Source organism: Dermacentor andersoni, chromosome 6, assembly GCF_023375885.2.
Source record: "Dermacentor andersoni chromosome 6, qqDerAnde1_hic_scaffold, whole genome shotgun sequence".
Taxonomy (NCBI): domain Eukaryota; kingdom Metazoa; phylum Arthropoda; class Arachnida; order Ixodida; family Ixodidae; genus Dermacentor; species Dermacentor andersoni.
The window spans coordinates 152,010,588-152,030,012 of record NC_092819.1 but is presented as its reverse complement, the minus strand read 5'-3'; the positions used below and the strand labels follow the sequence as shown (position 1 = coordinate 152,030,012).

Genomic DNA, 19,425 nt, shown 5'->3' with positions numbered 1-19,425 from the left:
TTCATTGAAACCAGAAACATGAACATTACGCAATTTATTACACTTAAAATTAGCTTTATCTTCCAGAATCTGATGTTCGTACCTCGTTCAGTTGTTTCAGGAGTCTGGGAAACATTTCAAAACGTGCCAGTATCACAGCTGGAAACAATTTAATAAATAACTTTCTGCAAAAGTTTTGGTGATGAAGCCTACAAACATTAAAAAGTTATCACTGGCCACTCGGAAGATATTTCGTACTACAAGGAACTATAAACACTGCGCCTCCCACTTAGGTGAGCGCTGAAACGAAAAAATCAATAAATGCCTTGTATGATGCATAAAAATTTCGAGAAAATACTGAGTGCTCAGTAATTACTTTCCAAACACATAAGTCGCCTACACGGTTCAAACTATTGGTATACGTTGGTCATAAAACGGCCCCATTTCCTCAAAATATGAACTCTGTGCTCTTCTTGCGCTTGTCGGGGAACATGTGCTAGTGTAACTCTTATGTAGAAACATCCTAGAATTAAAATCGACAGACACAGTCGAAGTGGCATATGCCTATAAAAGATATTTTCAGTGTTGTGATGGTATCGTAATAGTTCTGCACATCAGACATGGTCGTTCTCACAGATATACCTTGCATAGGTTTTGATTAAAGAATTAAATGCGATAGTCAGAATTGTAAGAGGTTTTACCTGTTTGTTTGCATTTTTGATCGTGGTAATGGACAGACTGCAGCATTGTCGACTATCACTGGACAGTCATTTACGAGTTCCGGTATTTCATAATCGAACGACTTCAGGACGTAAGGCATGCTATCGTTGGGGTAATTACGATAGTTTATCCAAACCCTTCCCCTCGCCTTTAGGTTAAATACAACAGACTGATATCATGTCTTCAACTATGATAGCCCAACCCAAAAGACTCGGCATGGTACAAGAACGCTGAGCTGAAATTTGTTGCGGAGGGAACTGCCCGCCTTCTCCGCAACGAGAGCGTCCATGGCGCATCGAGCGAGTCGTTCCCTGCAGCCCGTTGCGGCAAGGAGCGAAAGACGGTCCTCGCTGCCCAAGCAGGCGATGCGCAATAGAGAAAAGAATTACTTGTGTACCGAGAAAGAAAATTTGGCCTCGGCTGTTGTCTTGTTGAACTTTCCAGCATGCAGGAGCAGAAAGTGCCCGCTTTGAAAAGTGTGAGGCAAATGGCATACTATGTCCTTCCACTTTTCATGGTGCCCCCCACCGCCCTAAATACGCCTATGGCCAGGATGCCGGTGCGTCTCTTCGCCAACGTTATTCGTTCATATAATTTCGGCTTGCGCTTTTCTGTGCGCACGGCGCCACCCATCAGCTTGCTCGACAGTAACATTAATGATACCTACTGGGCAGGGCGAAAGCCATCTCGCCGGGACGAGAACTGGGCGCTGTATCCGGCAGGGATCAAGCAATTAAGCCTTTTTTTAAAGGATCGCATGGCACAGAACAATCGCATACAACTTGACCTCCTGCCTGCTTCTTGTTTAATTGTTTCTGCGGAATTTGTGACTTTCATGTACACCAGTCCCACCGTAACCAAGTGCCTACCCACTGCTGCTGCGGCTGCTGCTGTCCGGCACACCGCGTCGGGGGATGGTTCAGAGCGTGTGTATACATGACAGGAGCGAGTCAGAGAGGAAAGTCGACGCGAGAAACTTGTTTTCACCCCACCGTTCTGAATGTGCACTATGGTCTATGGAGCTCACCGGCCGTCGCCACATTAGCCTCTTGACAGCTGTAGTAATCCGTGACTCCCCTCAGAAGCATTGCAGAAACTGCAGTGCTTCCCTTTCTACTAACGTGCGACTCGAGAGGAGACGTAGATAGAACTGTAGAGAGGAGGCAGGAGAAGAGGCAGCTCACATACAAGGGAAGCGGCGCGATGTGACATGAGAAGGCAGGGACACTCTACTACTACTACTATACGACATCGGTTCAAACTTGATCAGCTTAAGTTCAAGGTACGGTACAGTACGTTGCTCCTATTTCTGAAAAATAAACACCATGCAAATAAGTCAAGGGGGCAAACTACGCTGGGCGTGCAGAATCAGAGCCGCATTAATTAACGCGCACCGCAGGGTGGAGACGACACTACGGAAACGGTCGACCGTCAAATAAACATTTCATTGCTAGAGGTCGTGTATTTGATCCCAACCGTGGCCGCCGCACTTCGACGGGGACGAAATAGAAAATGCACTGGCACTTTGATTTCGGCATACGGTTAGGAACATCACGGTGTCAAGATTAATCTACAGTCCGCCCCTACGGTGTGCCTCCCAATCGGATTGTTTCGGCACGTACAGCCCCATCCTCCAATTCAAGTTTAATGCTTTTGCCACAATGGGATGTGCCATGTGAGGCCATGAAAATGTTAAACCCTCTCAGAGGTTATGGAATATGGCGCAAAAAAAACGCCTCAAGCAAACGCCTCTCTCTGTGCGTTCTGTGTACTACACCGACAAACAGCAGTGGTACACGGAAAGTAACGTTTAGCAACTGTTTAGTTCAGTCACCACTCTCGTATTAGACTGAACGTTGAAGAAATAAGCGTTAGCCACCCACATCACCGTTTACTGTCGTCAATAAAAGCAAACAGCGCGGAAAGTTTCGCTTACATCGATTTCCACAGTTTGTGGTATCCGCATATTTTTTGCTCTGTGTTTCTAATTCAGTAAACCAGTAGATTGAGCAGCACGCTTCTGTCATCACGACGCTTCGGCACGTACCAAAAGCAGGCGCTCATGAGCGAAGAGCATGGTGCAAAGATCGCAGTGGGGATCGCTTCAAAAAAAAAATTCCATATTTAGCCGCGCAGGCGCATTCTCACCTTCTGCGTGTCCCTGACTGTCTTGAGCATGTTCTCGAAGGTCCTCGGTGGAATATCGCACGTTTGGAATGCGCCCCAGTGGCCCGCCTTCCTTCGCCGTCCGCTGGACGCGGGTACATCTCCCGCGTGGCAGCACAGCGGCTCGTTGCAGTCAGCCTCGCTGCCTTCGCTGTACCCGGGATCCACGTGCGTGTCGCTGATGTGCAGCACGCGCAGAGTCGGCGCCCCCTCCTGCGAGAGGGTGAACGCACTTTGTCACAGACCCGTGCAATCACGGTGTTCACCGCAGATGCGCGCCTCGTGCATGGTGGATTACAGTGTCACCAGAGACGCGACAGACGCGCAATGAAAACGACAGCGAGCGAAAACCAGGAAATGGACGCCAACGCATAGTAACTGGAGGAACTCGCTTCCATATGTGTGTGTGTGTGTGTGCGTGTGTGTCTGTGTGTGTGTGTGTGTGTGTGCGTGCGTGCGTGTGCGTGTGTGCGTGTGTGCGTGCGTGTGCGTGCGTGCGTGCGTGTGCGTATGTGCGTGTGTGCGCGCGTGTGTGTGTGTGCGTGTGTATGTGTGTGTGTGTGTGTGTGTGTGTGTGTGTGTGTGTGTGTGTGCACGTGCGTGCGTGCGTGCGTGTGTGCGTGTGTGTTTCATGGGTAACACACCTGTTTCTCATCGCGCCGTCAGTACAGGAACATGATTCGCCAAGGGAATCGATCGCCCCAGATTAAGTAGCTAACAACGACAAGACCACGTCTAATGCCTGGTTCCATGTAGAGCGAACCTTCGAACGGTAGGATAGCTCGGCGCACAGCACGAAGGCTCAACTGAAAACATGGATACTGAAAAACCCGTTTCTGTAAAGATCGATTGCTCACGAGGATGGTTGTGCAACGCCGCCAGAAACCTCAACTGACTATACTGCATATGACTGATTAATTAATTAATTCATTCATTCATTCATTCATTCATTCATTCATTCATTCATTCATTCATTCAGTCATTCATTCATTCATTGTATCTTACATAATCAACACCCTGGTCGTGGGTGACACGGTATAATGCAGGGCTGCCGACTACATTAGACTATTTGGGTGTTTTTCAACGTGCCCATAGACTGACTATAGAACCGTTCTATTTCTTATATTTTTTTAGCATTGCGCTTTTATACCTGCAGCGCGGCTGCGGCATGTGAGAATGGAACCCATGAGCTCCAGCTAAGCAGTCATCGAGTCAGCTCGGGGGCGATTTCAATCCACATGATTTTCGTATTTCCCTGGCTATGAGCAGCATCGGGCAGCACCCTACTGTTGCCCTATCAGTCAAAATACTGTGACGCGCTGACGAAGATGTTTAATCATTGTCGGACGAAAACGATGTTCTGGTCTTCGCGCGCTGTCTACCATCTTGTCAGTCACTAGTGGATTGCTGTAGCAACAGACTACGCCACCCGATATGCCATCACACGGGCTGTTCCGACAAGCTGTGCAACCGATGTCGCCGACTTCCTCCTAGAAAACGTCATCCTTCACTACGGAGCCCCTCGACAGTTCCTCACCGACCGAGGCCGCTACTTTCTTTCTAAAGTCGTAAATGACATTCTACACTCGTGCGCGACTAAACACAAACTTGCTAGTGCTTACCATCCACCAACGAACCGTCTAACCGAGCGCCTTAACCGCACCCTTACTGACATGCTGTCCATGTATGTCTCCGATGACCATCGCGACTGGGACGTTGCGCTGCCGTTCGTTACTTTCGTTTATAATTCGTCTCGCCATGATACCGCAGGCTTCTCTCCATTCTTCCTCATGTTTGGTCGCGACCCTACATTACCTTTCGACACCGTTCTGCCTGCTAGTCTGAATTCTACATCCGAGCACGACCGGGAAGCCATCCTCAAAGCACAAGAAGCACACCACATTCCCCGACGTCGACTTGTGTAGTCGCAGGACAATCAGCGGCACTTATATGACGCCCGCCATCGTGACGTCCATTACACACCGGGCGCCCTGGTTCTCCTTTGGTCGCCGTCGCCACGCGTTGGCCTCTCGGAGAAATTACTTTCACGCTACTCCGGCCCTTACCGTGTCTTGCGTCAAGTAACTGACGTCACGTACGAAATCACCCCTCTTGAGCCAACCGTGGCTCAGCATCGCTCCGACGTGGTCCACGTCGCGCATCTTAAGTTGTATCACTCGCCCGCCTCGAAACCAGCACCGATCCGGTGTTTCAGCCGCCGGGGGTCATGTGACACGATGACGAAGAAGATGTTTTAATCATCGTCGGAAGAAGACGATGCTCTGGTCTTCGCGCGCTGTCTACCATCTTGTCAGCTGCTATAATTATTGTAAATATTCTGTAAATACACGTCTGACTGTTTTTAACACCGTAACAATTCTCTCAAAAGAGGAGCTTTTTTTTGCGAACGTCGCCGGGTTTCGTGACCGTGGGAGCTGCGGCCTGCCCGAATAGGCCAACCATTCACAGCGGAGCACGCACGCCACTGGATTCTTTGCATCACGACCAGATGTGCATGGCCCCTACGCATCCGCGGAAGCACAGTAACGATAAAGTAAACGCTGCTTGCTGATAGAATAGACTATAATTGCGCTACGTACGCTTGAGCATGCTGCCACTGAAACCACGATACGTTCAAGACGTCCGTCGTATTCGCTAGCAGTGACGACAAGGAAAATGTTTAACCAAGGGGCCCGATTAATAAAAATCGGGCCCCTCAGTTAACCCCCTCTCTTCTCGTTGTTACATAACGAGAGTCTCGAATGCGGCAACATTGATGCAGTCAGGTACCATGCGCGGGTTCATTTACCAGTTCCCTTCATCCAGAAAGATCACGTACTCGTAACGCCAGCGGCAGAAAGGATGTTCCACTTCCGCCCCCAAGATTTGCGAGTGCTGGCTAACACTCCGAAGCTTAGTTCTCGTAGTAACATAAATATACCCAAGAAAGTGGATGGGTAAACCGCCCCGCGGTAGCTAAATTGGTTCGAGCATCGCACGCGCATTGCGGAGACATGGGATCATTCCCCACCTGCAGCAAGTTGTTTTTTCATCCACTTTCATTGCCATTAATTAATAATTTCTTTAGTTCACTTAGTAATACAAGTCATTTCCCCTATGTTTTCCGTCTTGTCTTTGCTTGTTGGCTTCTGACGATGTCGCTAGCAGTGAGGCACTCCGATTAACAAAAGGCTCGTTTTAATTAGTGCGCGTCCGCTGCTTCTGCATCTGTGTGTGTACGTCCATAAGCGCGTCCATAAAAGCTTGTGCAAACCTTAGGCAGCGGCACGGGCCTGACGGGAGGCTTCGGTCTCGGTGGCAACGGCACGCTCCAGTTGAGAACACCGGCAGGTGGACACTCGTCCGGGAAGACTATGCCGCAAATCTCAGCCGGGCTCATTGTTGTGTGTCCTAGCACGTAGAAGAACTCGTCCTGCGTAGTGAACATTACAGGACCTGTTCATTAAAACACAAAAAAAAACACAGTTTGCAACCTTCGAGCCTTTCCACTTAAGCTTTATAGCCATGTTGCTTTGCATCAAGTAGTTGGCTCAATGTCATTTAAGAATCATCTATTTTTATATTTCTTACTTGTAAAGCTCTTTACAACATAATATTTCTTTATATATCACAGTATGAACTGTACATCAGTGCGTAGCGAGGCATTGGATATGTCAGTTTTAATGCGCACCATTTACTGCACCCGCTTTAAGCAGCCGTGCTCCGCAAATTGTTCACCATCAAGTGGTCACGCTGAGTAACCAGGTCAAACTGAGCAAACGCTTTTCAGGATTCATAGCACGAAAAGCTAAACTTAGAAAACAAGGACATAACATCATATGTCGTAGCTTTTTTCCCCTTTTGTCAATGGTTTTTATCCTTAATGTGTGCAGTTACCTGAAAGTTATAGACAGAAACAAGAAATGGCGATGTATGGGGTCCAGCAATCGCTTCCCTCGCGACGGCGCCTATTTGATCTGTTCACTGAGAGAAGATGTAAGGTGCCGAATAAAGGACGGAGCGGCAGGGCAACTAAGTATGCTTCACTGAGAATGTGCCGTTCTACAATGACGAAAAAGACATCTTAAGCTTATGCGATGCCGAGCGGAATCGAATTACCCACTTCACGAAGATTCCTCAATGACAGTCACCCGACGCATTAGCAGGCTGTGCAACAAGTGCACTTTTTAGGTGCCGCTGTTCAATCAATGCCTCGCCAACATGGATCACTGAATATGTGCTGCTGAATATGGGGTAAGCGAGGGAACAATTCTCAGCGTCCGCAGCAGGCACCAGTGTGCCAGACTTCTGCTGTCGGACTTCTCGGCAGCGCCACTAGATGGAGCACGGTGTCCAGAAAGAAGGACGAGAGCGGAGTCCGACTTTCACGTGACTCGTTTCTCAGCGTTCGCACGCGCCATTGTGTCATGCATATCGGATGCCAGCCCCGGCTTCACTGGAGGCGCTAGATGGCGCCTAGTGTTCTTAAGAAAGCGCGAAAAAGGAGTCCTGCTGCGGAACACGCCTCATGCATAACTAATTTCGATGCTGGCAATGCGTTGTGTCGCTATATTGATTCAATGCTGACGCATTACAGTTCACAGTCATCATGAGATTGGTTCTGCCGAAGTATTGTTTCGTCTTTCATGAACATTAACGAAGCCAAATATTATACCGCCTAACAATAGCTTTGCCTTACCCCAGGTATCGAAAGGCGAACTACGCTTTCGCTGAGGTTTCCCTGGCCTCATGAATGCTTATGCTAAGGTAGCTCCCCCAAAAACGCGAACATTAAATGCAGCAGAAGTGCTACACGAGACCATGATATAGGAGTAACAGATGCTGGAATTAGAAACGATACTTGGACGTTATCGCCTTGCTGAAGAGCTTCAAACACGCACAAAGACGCCCCAAACGTTCCATAAGAGCACAATAAGTATACTGGAATGCTGTTGTCATACTCGACCTCTATACACTACCTTGAAAAGCTCGACGAGTCCGGCACAGACACGAGAAGTTTCAATGCCCAGACTGTGGCAGGCTCCCTGCAGGAAGCCGCTGATGACAGACTCCGGCAAGCCTGCTTGCAAGTACTCCCGCACCGTGGCTGTAGACACCTTGCAGGCGCTGCAGTATGGAATGCCAATGCCAGTTCTGAGTGGAGCCAGATCCTGCGGAGAGTTGTGAGAGTGGAATTAAAAAATAAACCCATTATAATCTGCAAAATATGTCGATCGAGTTCAACTCAGAGAAATTTGCACAATGGCCACCTCTGCCAGGCGTAGTTTTGCAGCTACCGCTGGCCACCAAAGACTCTTTCAGCACCGAGAAAAAGGCATACTCTTTGCGAAAAGCATACCGGCTGCCTGACCGCAAACTGACTGTTCAGGGTAGTTCCTCTGGTAGGTTGTCAATCATAACGTACACAGGAAGTTAAAGAATTTGTCAACTCGTCATCCAGAGATCTGGAAAGTTAATTAAGAACGCCACGGCAACAGTACCACACAGCTGAACAAAACGTATTGTTGAGGTGCGGAGAGTGGCCAGTATACTTTTTATAAAGGCTGCACTTCTTATTATCGAAGGCCCCTGTTTTACAGTATACGTGGAACGTGGGTTGGCTTCGTACACCGTAGATAACCGTAGAACGCCTTGCTTTCTTAACTACTGATATTTGATCTAGAATCCGCACACCACTGTTGAGTAATGGCTATTGCGGCCTCTACATTTTTCTCTTACTCACATGAATGAAACGTCGCCAGTATATATGTGGGGACATGAATCTCCATTTGCTAACATCATAAATTGAGGAAAGTTGTAACGGCGGAAAGTCATTTAACAAAGCTCACATGAAGCTTAACTTAGCGCATGTATCGTGCGATGCCGCAGGCAAGGGGAGTGGATAGCCTCCCCGTTTATTGAACAGCCGTGTATATATACACTAAGTGGGAAAGGGCGTGTACCCTCACCAACATGTGTTATGGGCGATACCGGTATCTGTCACGTCACACGTGCCATAGATGCGAAGCCAGCGCTGCGCCAGATACGATACAGCGCACATGTTTCTAAATAGTTGAATACATAATTCTCGCAGAATAGAAAAGAAGAAAAAGCTTACATCATATACTTTGCTAAGGACATGCAAACACAAAGAAACACATATGATATATTTTATACTGCTAGGTTAGCACTTGAATCAGCCTTCTGATAACTACATTTATTTATTTATTTATTTATTTATTTATTTATTTATTTATTTATTTTACCTTCAGGGTTTCCACATTACAGAGGGGAAGGGCATATTACAGACCAATATTGAAAAAGAAAAGAACAGTTCATACAACAAGAATAAGGAGCATGAAAAATCGACCATGTAATGCAAAAAATTGATAGTTGCAACTAATAAAAAGCAGAGTTACTTCAAGAACTAAAAATGAAAAAAAGAAAAAAACCGGCTAAAACAGAAGAACAAATTGAGTACAAATATTTAAACCATGTTAAGCATATTATTCAAAAAACCCTTAAAGCACGATTTATCCGTAATAGCACTAGCTGCTTATGGCAGCTGATTCCATGCGAAGGTGGTTCCAGGTAAAAACGCATGCGAATAGGCCGCAGTTCTGCAACGAGGAACATTAACTTTTACAGCGATAGCTGTATATGACTAAGCGTACGCAGTTTTTCGGCGTCCATTAACGGAAAAAATCATCACGTGGGCCGATCCTGGTGATAGTGAAGAAAGGGTCCAAGCTCAATGGCACATACCATTGTTGGCTCGGGAACCTGTAACGCGCCCTTGAACTATTCTTGTCCCACGTGGGACCCAAAGAGGTTCCAGGCACACATGTTAGAACAGATGTTATTGGAAAATATGCTTCGAACAAATTTTTGAAGAAGGACTTAAAAATTCTCGATGCCAACCGCGCAAACGCGGTAGTGGCACTGCTCGCGCGTTCGTCGTCGTCGTCTTATTCCACAGGTGGCTTCTTCGGGCAGAAAACTTTCATCATCAGCAAAGGCGCGAGCGTCGTCGTCTTCCACGGCTGGCTCCACTGCCGCTCGTCATAGATAGATAGATAGATAGATAGCTAAACTTGCTTAAAAGAATAATCAGAAAACCCGCAAATGGTCGGGGCCCTTAGTCCAGGGCTCCGCTGGCTCTTGCCATCTTCTCAGCTCTCTTTATCAGCTTGAGCTGGTCGTCGAGGGCCGAGCTGGACAGCAGTGCCTCCCATTGCTCCCTCGTGGTGTTTGTGTCTGGGTGTTCTATGTTGTGTAGTGTGCACTGCCACGTAATGTGGTATAGGGTTGGTGTGGCCCCACACCATGGGCATTCGTCCTTGTAGGCTGTGGGGCTGTAGGCTGCCACTCGTCATTCGAGCGTACAATTCCCTTCTGTCGTCGTAATCGGGAGGCCGCGTTTACGGGGGTATGAGCTATTGATGAAGGAGCTGTGAGTCATTGAACAGCTGCGTTGTCGATCGTGGCGGACACGTATAGTTCGTACACCCAGAGAACAACATGCGTACGTGAGCGCCGGAGGGAACACCAACGATAACGTCAACGGCGCCGGCGCGAAACGACCAACGGCGAACAACGTTCTCACGATGCTGCACGAGAACGACTAGCGCGAGCCCGGGCACCTACAAACGAGCAACGACGCCACACTCCCAACGCAATACGGCGGCAGAGGTGCCAGATGGACCGAGTGAACGACTACAAAGGTGTCGATGCCAAGTTCAGGCGAGACTTCCTGGATAAACATTTCGGATTTAGTTGCACAATGTGAGACAGTCTGTGGTTCGACAACGACCTGACGAGGATAGGAAATGTACGAGACATGACTAATCGCGACCGTGCGATACAGGTACTGTCGCGTACGTTCCCAGACATTCCTGGCGACATAACCGACTTCAAGGTGTGCGAAACATGCAAGGAATCTGTGCTGAGGGGTGTGGTGCCCCAGTACTCGACCACGCATGGATACGTGTACCCTCCGATTCCGGAGTATCTGCCTAAACTGAACGCGGTAGAGGAACGCTTGTTTGCACCGAAGATCACACTCATGTGCATCAGGCGTCGTAGTCACGGCGGGGGACAGTACGCAATCAAGGGGCAAGTCGCGAACGCGCTCTGAAAGCTTTGACTGCCGTGAGCTTTCGGTCTAATTCCATCTTAACAGAGTGTAATGGTAGCCAGTTTTTCTTTGGAGGTGGTCAATTCTAGCTGATATCAAATTGGGGTTTTAACGAACTGTTCACGAAGATTATTGTTGTGATAGTAAATTTTATGAAAAAGAGTGAAGCTGGAATATTTTACGCCAAATGCTAACTTCCGGAAGGTTAAGCAGTGACTTTATCATGGTAACACTGGCTGTGGAATGAAATGGAATGTAATGGCTGTGGAATGGTTGAATGGAACGATTCTGCACTCTTTCAAGTTCGTTTATCAGCGTAGTACCACCGGGATCCTAGATAGATGATGCGTATTCAAGTGACGGACGGATGTAAGTGTAGAGAAGCTTTTTAAGCGATGGTGGTGCCATATAGAAATTTCTTCGAAAGTATCCAAGTGAACGGCTAGCTTTCGCGATCGTGTACCTTTCATGATGCTTCCATGATAGCTTACTACAGATATGAACGCCAAGATATTTGTAAGATGAAACAGACTCAAGAGATGTATTAGCAAGACGGTAGTGTGCACATGCTAATGAGGTGCGAGATGTGCGCACCGATTTGCAGTTATGAATGTTTAATTCCGTGTTCCACGATTGACACCAGGCAAGTATGTTATTTGAATCGTTCTGGAGTAAGGCAACATCTTCTTGGTTATCTGTTTTCTCGTAAATTACACAAGCAACCGTGAATAGGCATACCTTTGAAGAAAAGTTAACGGGTAGGTAATTCATGAGAATTAGGAAAAGTAACGGTCCCATGCAGACCTCTGGAGAACACGCGATAGCACTGGTTGGACTGGGGAATCAACAGTATTAGCAGAAGCAAACTGCGTACGGTTAGAAGGCAAAGCTCGAATCCAGTTAAGCACATGAGGACCTAGACTTAATCGGCCGAGCTTAAGAAATAGTAACTGATGACAAACCTCGTCATATGCTTTAGACTAATCTAAAAATATACAATCTATTTAAAACCCAGAATCAAGCAAATGATGCAGGTCATTAGTAAAGACCAGAAGTTGTGTTTCGCAAAAGAAAATTCCTGCGGAAGCTATGTTGTGAGGGTCTAAAAAAACTGGTTTGACTCAAGAAAATTAACAAGGTGGGTGAATATAATGCGTTCAAATACTTTACATGGAACAGATGTGAGTGAAATTGGACGGAAATTTGATGGATTGTGTGTTACCCCAAAACTTGTGAACTAGAACAATCTCCCCTACAAGCCAGTCTTCCGGAATATTAAAATGCTGCAGGGATAGCGAAAAAAAAAATTAATTGTGGTCTTTTAGGGGCCAAAACAACTTTCTGATTATGAGGCACGCCTTTGTGAGGGACTCCGCAAATTTAGACCACCTGGGGTTCTTCAATGTGCACCTAAATCTAAGTACACGGGTGCTTTCGCAATTCGCCCTCATATTGTGAAAAAAGCATGCCGGAATGACGGAACAGTATTCAACAGCGTTCTTCGAAAATTTCGTACTGATGCTGTCAACGCCACATGATGCTGAGTTTTCCCGTTTCCTAATTACGGCCCCAACACCCTCAGAAGTAATAAAAATAGCGTCCATGGGCAAGTAATGAGGTAATGTCAAGGTATGTTGTTCATCGGTACCTACTTGGCGAGAAAACGCTTTTATAAATGTGTCATTTAGGACAGACGCACGTTCTATGTCACGTGCGGGATGTCCTTCCGTCGTTTGCAAAGTTATTGCGTGGCGTTCCTTGCCACGCAGGACACTCCAAAAGTGTCTAGAATTATTTTTTAGCATAGTTGGAAGGGTGTGATTAAAGAAGAAAAATTTAGCTCCTTTCATTTCAGATAAGTAATTTGTGGTTGCCGATTTATAGGCTGCACAACGTTTATCAGACCGAGATTTGATAGCAGCGAGATAGATACTTGCGATTTGAAAGACGTTTTACGTATCTGTTGAACCGCGTGACGCTCGCATCCGAAAAAAACTTTCCTGATTGGAATTTACTTAAAGGTTAGTTCCGAAATTTTCGTTTTGAATAAGTCCCAGTTGCTTTGCATAGATCGTTCAAGGTAATCGAACAAGAACACATCTAAAAAGGATCATAATTTGTTGTTAATCGCGTCGAAGTCAGCTTTTTTTTAAAATCGCGTATTCTTCTAAGATGTTCACGCACGCGTGACAATGGTAGTGAACTCATCGCTTGAATAATTTCAAGATCACTGATACCGGGCGTATGAGACGCACAAGATACAATTCCCGGCGGTGATGTCAAAACAAGGTCAAGAAATGAAGATGTATTATTTGTAACGCGTGAAGAAAACTGAACCAGCTGTGTCAAACCAAAATCAGAACAAATGTGAAGGAATTGGTCCACTTCACCCGAGTTAGGCGACTAATATGAGTACGAATATTACCGTATAATGTTAGGAAAGTTCAAATTACCTAACATGATTACCGTCGCTCCGGGAAACATGATGTTCACGTCATTACGGCAATCGTGAAGGTCGTCACAAGAACTGGAACACCCAGAAGGCGGGCGATAGCATATACCAGCGAAAATCTTTTTTAAGCGAAGTTGAGGCAACACCTTGTCGCCTCCAAAGTACACTTGAGAACAACAGCGCAGCTTTCAATTTCCATGTTTATAGCAAGGCCTATCATAGCGAAATATTTTGTTTCTTTTTTCACTTCGTTTAGTATTTTATCAGAAAGCCAGGTTTCGGTTAACGCGACGATAACAGCGTTAGAATCGTTAATCACTGCACACACTTTATTTTTCTGAGACACAAGGCTGCGAACGTTAGTAGAAAGCAGGATCAGGTCGCTATTGGCGGAAACGCCGCCACCCCTGGCTTTCTCCAAGCTACCAGAGGAAGCAAATGCGCGACGAGAACGATGTTGCCGCGGAGAGGAATTAGCTGCATAAGCTGCGCGTTTGGATGGTCCTGTTTCATATACTGCGTCAGCACTAGAGTCATAGCGGTGGCATTTTTCATTAGCGATTAATTTGTTATGCCGCAGTTTGAAAGGGCAGTTAAGTGCTTTGGCATAATTGGTCATTTTGTCTCTAACACGACGAACGTTGGCTGAAAAATCCTCCCGCGTGACCAGCCTGCTTCCTTTTAGCATGTGACGCCTAGAAAACGCGTTTCTTTTGTTTTGTAGGCAGAAAAATTTACTATAATTGGTCGAAATTGTTAGCGGAAAATTTCCCAATTCTATGCGCGCGCGCAATGTTATCGACAGATAAGCTTAGTTCGACAGACTGGCGAATTAAACGTAAAACATTTTCTTCTGTCTGCTGTGCCGTTTCAGAAAAATACTAGGTTCCGAAAAAAATACTACTATTCCGAAAAATGCTAGGTTGTCCCTCCGAGAGGGATCTCCTGCTTCATCAAGACGTGCGCATAGCCTGAGCGCCTCGCTTTGCACTTGCTCAGTTAGTTGACGGTTCTCGTAGACATCGGTGCTCGTCCGACCGTGAGGCACGCATGTGTGACTGTCCCGATTCCACGGTAATGAGAAGGAAACACAAGAGACGCGGCATTACCTCACTGGAAACGTGGACCACTCCCACCCCTCCAGCCCGACGCCCGGCGAACTGTCAACCTTTTTATGGGAGTTTGTGCATGGGGCTGGCTAGCCCCTGAGCTTATGAACATGTCGTTTATTTTACATTTCTTTGTTTCTTTTACGAACCCCACCAACAGACCCTTTGCTTAGGCCACTGAATCGTCCTTTTCATTAAATTTTAGTATATATATGTGTGCGTGTGTGTGTGCGGGTGCGTGTAAGAGTTTCGGACCAGACCCGAAGGTATAGCATTCAAAACATTATATAACATTCAAACATTCATGTTTTTACTAACGCTTCGGCCGGATGACCGGCCTTCGTCGGAGTGAAGCTATATATGAACCATAGCGGTGGTTAGGCGCCCATGCTTACCTGCTCAAGTTGCTGCGTCAGCCATTCAGTTTTCAGAAACTCGCCTCCCATGAATTTCCTCAGCGCGCCCCAGCGAAGGTGCCCTGGCGCACTTCGGTAGCTCGGTAAAAAGCAGCAGGCGCCGAGCAGCAGCAGCGTCAGCAGGGACGGCTTCATGGTCTCGCGCTAGCCGTGCACACGAAGGCTGCGGAATGCACAACGACGCCATAAATGCAAGTGAATCTTCACTGTATACACACGGCAGTAACTTTCGTTTGTTGGAGTTCAACTGCAAGAAGAATGTTGCAGACATTTAATGTCCAAGCAAATGACAGGCAAATCAAAGTGCTAGAGCTGTGTATGCCCCGGGAAACGCTTTGTTTACAATCATTAGCTCGGGAGGTCCTTTCTAAACACATGGTAAAGAAGAAACCGTCTTTTCAACAACCACTGCATCAATTTTCGTGAGGGTCGTTGCGTTTAAAAGAGGAAGCTTTAATTTTATGACCCCATGAAGCAGATGTTTTATTTAAAATAACCGAGTGACAGCCTCGCGCTGCAAGTGGCCGTATTGAAGCAATGGCTCAATGAATTCGAAGACCGTTCATCTCCAGAAAAAATTAACATTTAATGGGCAGCAGATGGCGCTGCTGAAACTTCGGCCAGTCAGAAGAGAAAATTAGTCCGGCTTTAAATTAAGCGTCAGGCCTTAAACTAAATAAGAGCAATGACCTCATTTCCTAAGCACACACACTTGGTCGTCTCCTACCTGAGAAGACCCGGCCAGTTATTGACAGATTTCTTAACGTCTAAACTAAGGCAAACGATTCTTTCCTTTAAAATACCGCCTCTAAACGACTGGTGTCCCTGTAAGTGAAGATATTTGCAAGGCAACTAGAGTTGTCAGCACTAACTTGTACGAATTTGGCAAGGAAAGCAGCCTCATTTGACTGTTTAGTACAACAAGCTGTATATTGACACGTGTACTTATCTTTATCGAGCGACCACGTTTCGCCGCCTCACAAATGTTACCGCACAGCGCGGGATGCTCCTGCATGCATCTGAAGTTTCTGGAAAGTTATCAATGCTTCTATTCGCTGACTATTGTCGCCGAACCTTATGTTATCTGATTTCATCGCCTGACGCGAATGGTGTAGAACTTTGTGGAAGGCACGCTGGTCCCAACGATTAGTCTGGAACATTCGACGATTGATGTATAAAAGCCGACGCGCTTGACCCGTTGATCAAATTTTCGACGATCGCCGACCGTGTTCGCCGCTATCGTTGTGCTATAAGTGTAGCCTGTTTTTGTGGGGAAAGGTTCGCCCAATAAAAGTTAGTCTTGTCTTTCATAGTATTGCTACTGTGTTCTTCAATGTCACCACCACGTGACATCTGCTGGAGGTGCTTTTCGTTCACGTAAGGGACGCCCCCGACAAGCCGTGATCCCAGCCCGGACCGCAAAGAGAACACCAACGTAGTCCCGGACCATCGAGCAAGCCGCCGTCTTCAACAGCTGCCCCCGGAGCACGCACTTCTACCTGAGAAGACCAAGAAGATTGGGGCCAAGGCAACCACAATGGCAGCCCCAGCGTCCCCCGTTGTGCCCAGGGAGCCTCCGACGTTCCACGGTTCAACATTCGAGGACCCGAAAACCTGGCTTGAGACGTATTACAGGGTCGCTGCATTTAACATCTGGAACAGCCATGACAAATTGCGACATGTCTTCTTCGCATTGGAAGACGCTGCCAGGACGTGGTTCGAGAAGCGAGAAGCCACCTTAACGACGTGGGACCTGTTCCGAAGCTGCTTCCTGCAGACATTCACAAGCGTCGTACGCCGAGAACGAGCCCAAGCACTACTTGAAACCCGAGTGCAGCTGCCTAATGAAACCACCGCGATCTTTACAGAAGAAATGACCCGCCTATTCCGCCACGCCGACCCGGCAATGTCCGAGAAGAAAGTCCGCTTACTGATGCGTGGTGTAAAGGAGGAACGTTTTGCCGGAATGGTACGAAGCCCACAGAAGACCGTAGCATCGAGAAGACACTGGAAATGCGGAACCGGCAATTCAGCCACTGCACGAACTCGACAAACTACGCCGGAGTTGCGTCACTGGCCACCGACGACCTGCGCGAGACTATCCGAGCGGTAGGAACTACAGAAGCTGTTGCCTTCATCACAGCCTCAAGTGGCTTCGATTGCCGACGCCGTACGTGAGGAACTCCAACAGCAACTAGGAGTAGGCCCTGAATCGCCGCAGCCTCAGCCGCAAGCGATGACATACGCTGCTGTAGCCCGCCGTCACGTTCCCTCTCCGGGCGCACGGCAGGGCCCAGTGACGACACAGTTCCGTCGTCCCCCACCACCCCCACCGCCAGCACGCCAAGCCGTCACCTCACGCGGCGTTCCAAGGAAGACTGACGTTTGGCGCGCCCCCGACCACCGTCCGCTTTGCTATCACTGCGGAGAAGCCGGGCACATCTACCGCCGATGCCCATACCGGGAGATGGGACTCCGAGGGTTCGCTGTTAACGCGCTGCGACCATAGATTGGCGAACGACCTCGCGATATCGCCGACTACCTCGCCGCCACTTAGTGGAACCCTCAACGACCGTCCCGTTCGCCGTCACCAGGCCGCTACCTGTCGCCGCAGCGCCGACCATGCACCGGCCCAGCCCGGGGCCGCTCTGCGAGCCCATATGGGGAAAACTAAAAGCAGCAACCGATGGAGGTGCGGTTGCTGTTCGTCGAACTGACGAAGATCCTCCGCCGCCGACGAAGTGACCATCTCGACGACATAACAACGACACGCCGCCGTCCCGACAAAGTCAGGAAGCCAAGACTACATCGACGAAAGACCATTTCACGACGCGGCGTTGCAACTTCAGTTCAACACGACGCAACCGTGATCCGACGCTAAGACCTAACTGCAACGCCAGACAAAGAACCACCGACCTCGACGTGCTTCTCGACGGCCACGCAGTCACCGCCTTAGTCGACACAGGGGCCGATTACTCCGTCACGAGCGGACACATCGCCGCCCACTTGAAGAAAGTTAAAACTGCATGGGAAGGCCATGAAATTCGAACCGCTGGAGGACACCTCATTACGCCGACTGGAATCTGCATGGCAAGAATTACCGTTCATGACCGGACTTACCCTGCCACCTTCGTAATCCTCCAACATTGTTCACGAGACGTCATTCTCGGCATGGACTTCCTGAACCAACACGGCGCAATCATAAACCTGAGGTCAAAATCGATAACGCTGTCGGAAGATCAAGCGATACCGCCGGAGAGCTCTCGCAGTCACCACGCCTTCAGGGTGCTCGAAGATCAAGTGAGCATCCCGCTGCGCTGCAGCATTATTATTTCGGTCAGCACCGAAACACCCGCTGACGTAGAAGGCGTCATCAAAGGCGACCAGCGTTTACTGTTCGACCGTGAAATTTGCGTCGCAAGAGGGATCGCTCGACTCCACGGAGGGAAATCGGAAGTTATGCTAACCAACTTCAGCCAAGAGTTCAAGCATATCAGCAAGGGCACGACAATCCCGTACATCGAGGAAATTGGAGAAACCAGCAATGCCTTTGTCCTCTCGGATTCTATCGCATCTACCCCGATGAGCATAGTCCCCGAACCAGACTTCAACATAAGTAAGCAGCAACAGTTCAGAACATGAGTAAGCAGCAACAGATCAGAAGTCTTCTCCGACGATACAAAGACTGCTTTTCGACGTCATTGACGATTCCACAAACGCCAGTTGCAAAGCATCGCATAATAACCGAAGAGTGCGCTCGACCACTAAGCCAGAACCCTTACCGAGTTTCGACGCGAGAACGCGAAGCTGTAAGACAACAAGTCGACGAAATGCTGCGCGACGACATCATCCAGCCGTCGAAAAGGCCGTGGGCGTCTCCAGTTGTTTTAGTGAAGAAAAAGGACTGAACCCTACGTTTCTGCGTCGATTATCGTCGACTGAACAAAATCACGAAGAAAGACGTATACCCCCTCCCAAGGATAGACGACGCATTGGATCGGCTCTGCAATGCTAAATACTTCTCATCGATGGACCTCAAGTCTGGCTATTGGCAAATAGAAGTAGACGAAAGGGATCGCGAAAAGACCGCCTTCATCACGCCAAACGGCCTCTATGAGTTCAAGGTTATGCCATTTAGACTGTTCTCGGCGCCTGCAACGTTCCAGCGCGTGATGGACACGGTTTTAGCAGGATCGAAGTGGCAGACCTGTCTTATTTACTTGGATGACGTCGTCGTCTTCGCCGGAAATTTCGACGATCACCTTAAGCGGCTTGCGACAGTACTAGAGGCCATCAAGTCATCAGGCTCACTCTGAAGCCAGAAAAGTGCCGCTTCGCTTACGATGAGCTTCTGTTCCTGGGCCATATCATCAGCGAGTCTGGAGTCCGCCCCGACCCGCAGAAGACAGCTGCCATCGCAAAGTTCCCGCAGCCCATCGAAAATAA

The 19,425-nt window shown here is 48.1% G+C and overlaps 1 protein-coding gene across 1 annotated transcript in view; it reads right to left on the bottom strand.

The window, feature by feature from the left end:
- The window catches only part of LOC126523488 (sphingomyelin phosphodiesterase-like), a 124,248-nt gene that overhangs the window by 71,800 nt on the left and 33,023 nt on the right, over positions 1-19,425 (bottom strand). The window contains exons 2-5 of the mRNA XM_050172093.3: positions 14,959-15,142; positions 7,845-8,036; positions 6,140-6,298; positions 2,848-3,078 (exon numbers count right to left, since the gene is read on the bottom strand). Of these exons, the coding sequence (XP_050028050.2) occupies positions 2,848-3,078; positions 6,140-6,298; positions 7,845-8,036; positions 14,959-15,114 (738 nt within the window). The 5' untranslated portion in view covers positions 15,115-15,142. The remainder of the gene's footprint in view (positions 1-2,847; positions 3,079-6,139; positions 6,299-7,844; positions 8,037-14,958; positions 15,143-19,425) is intronic.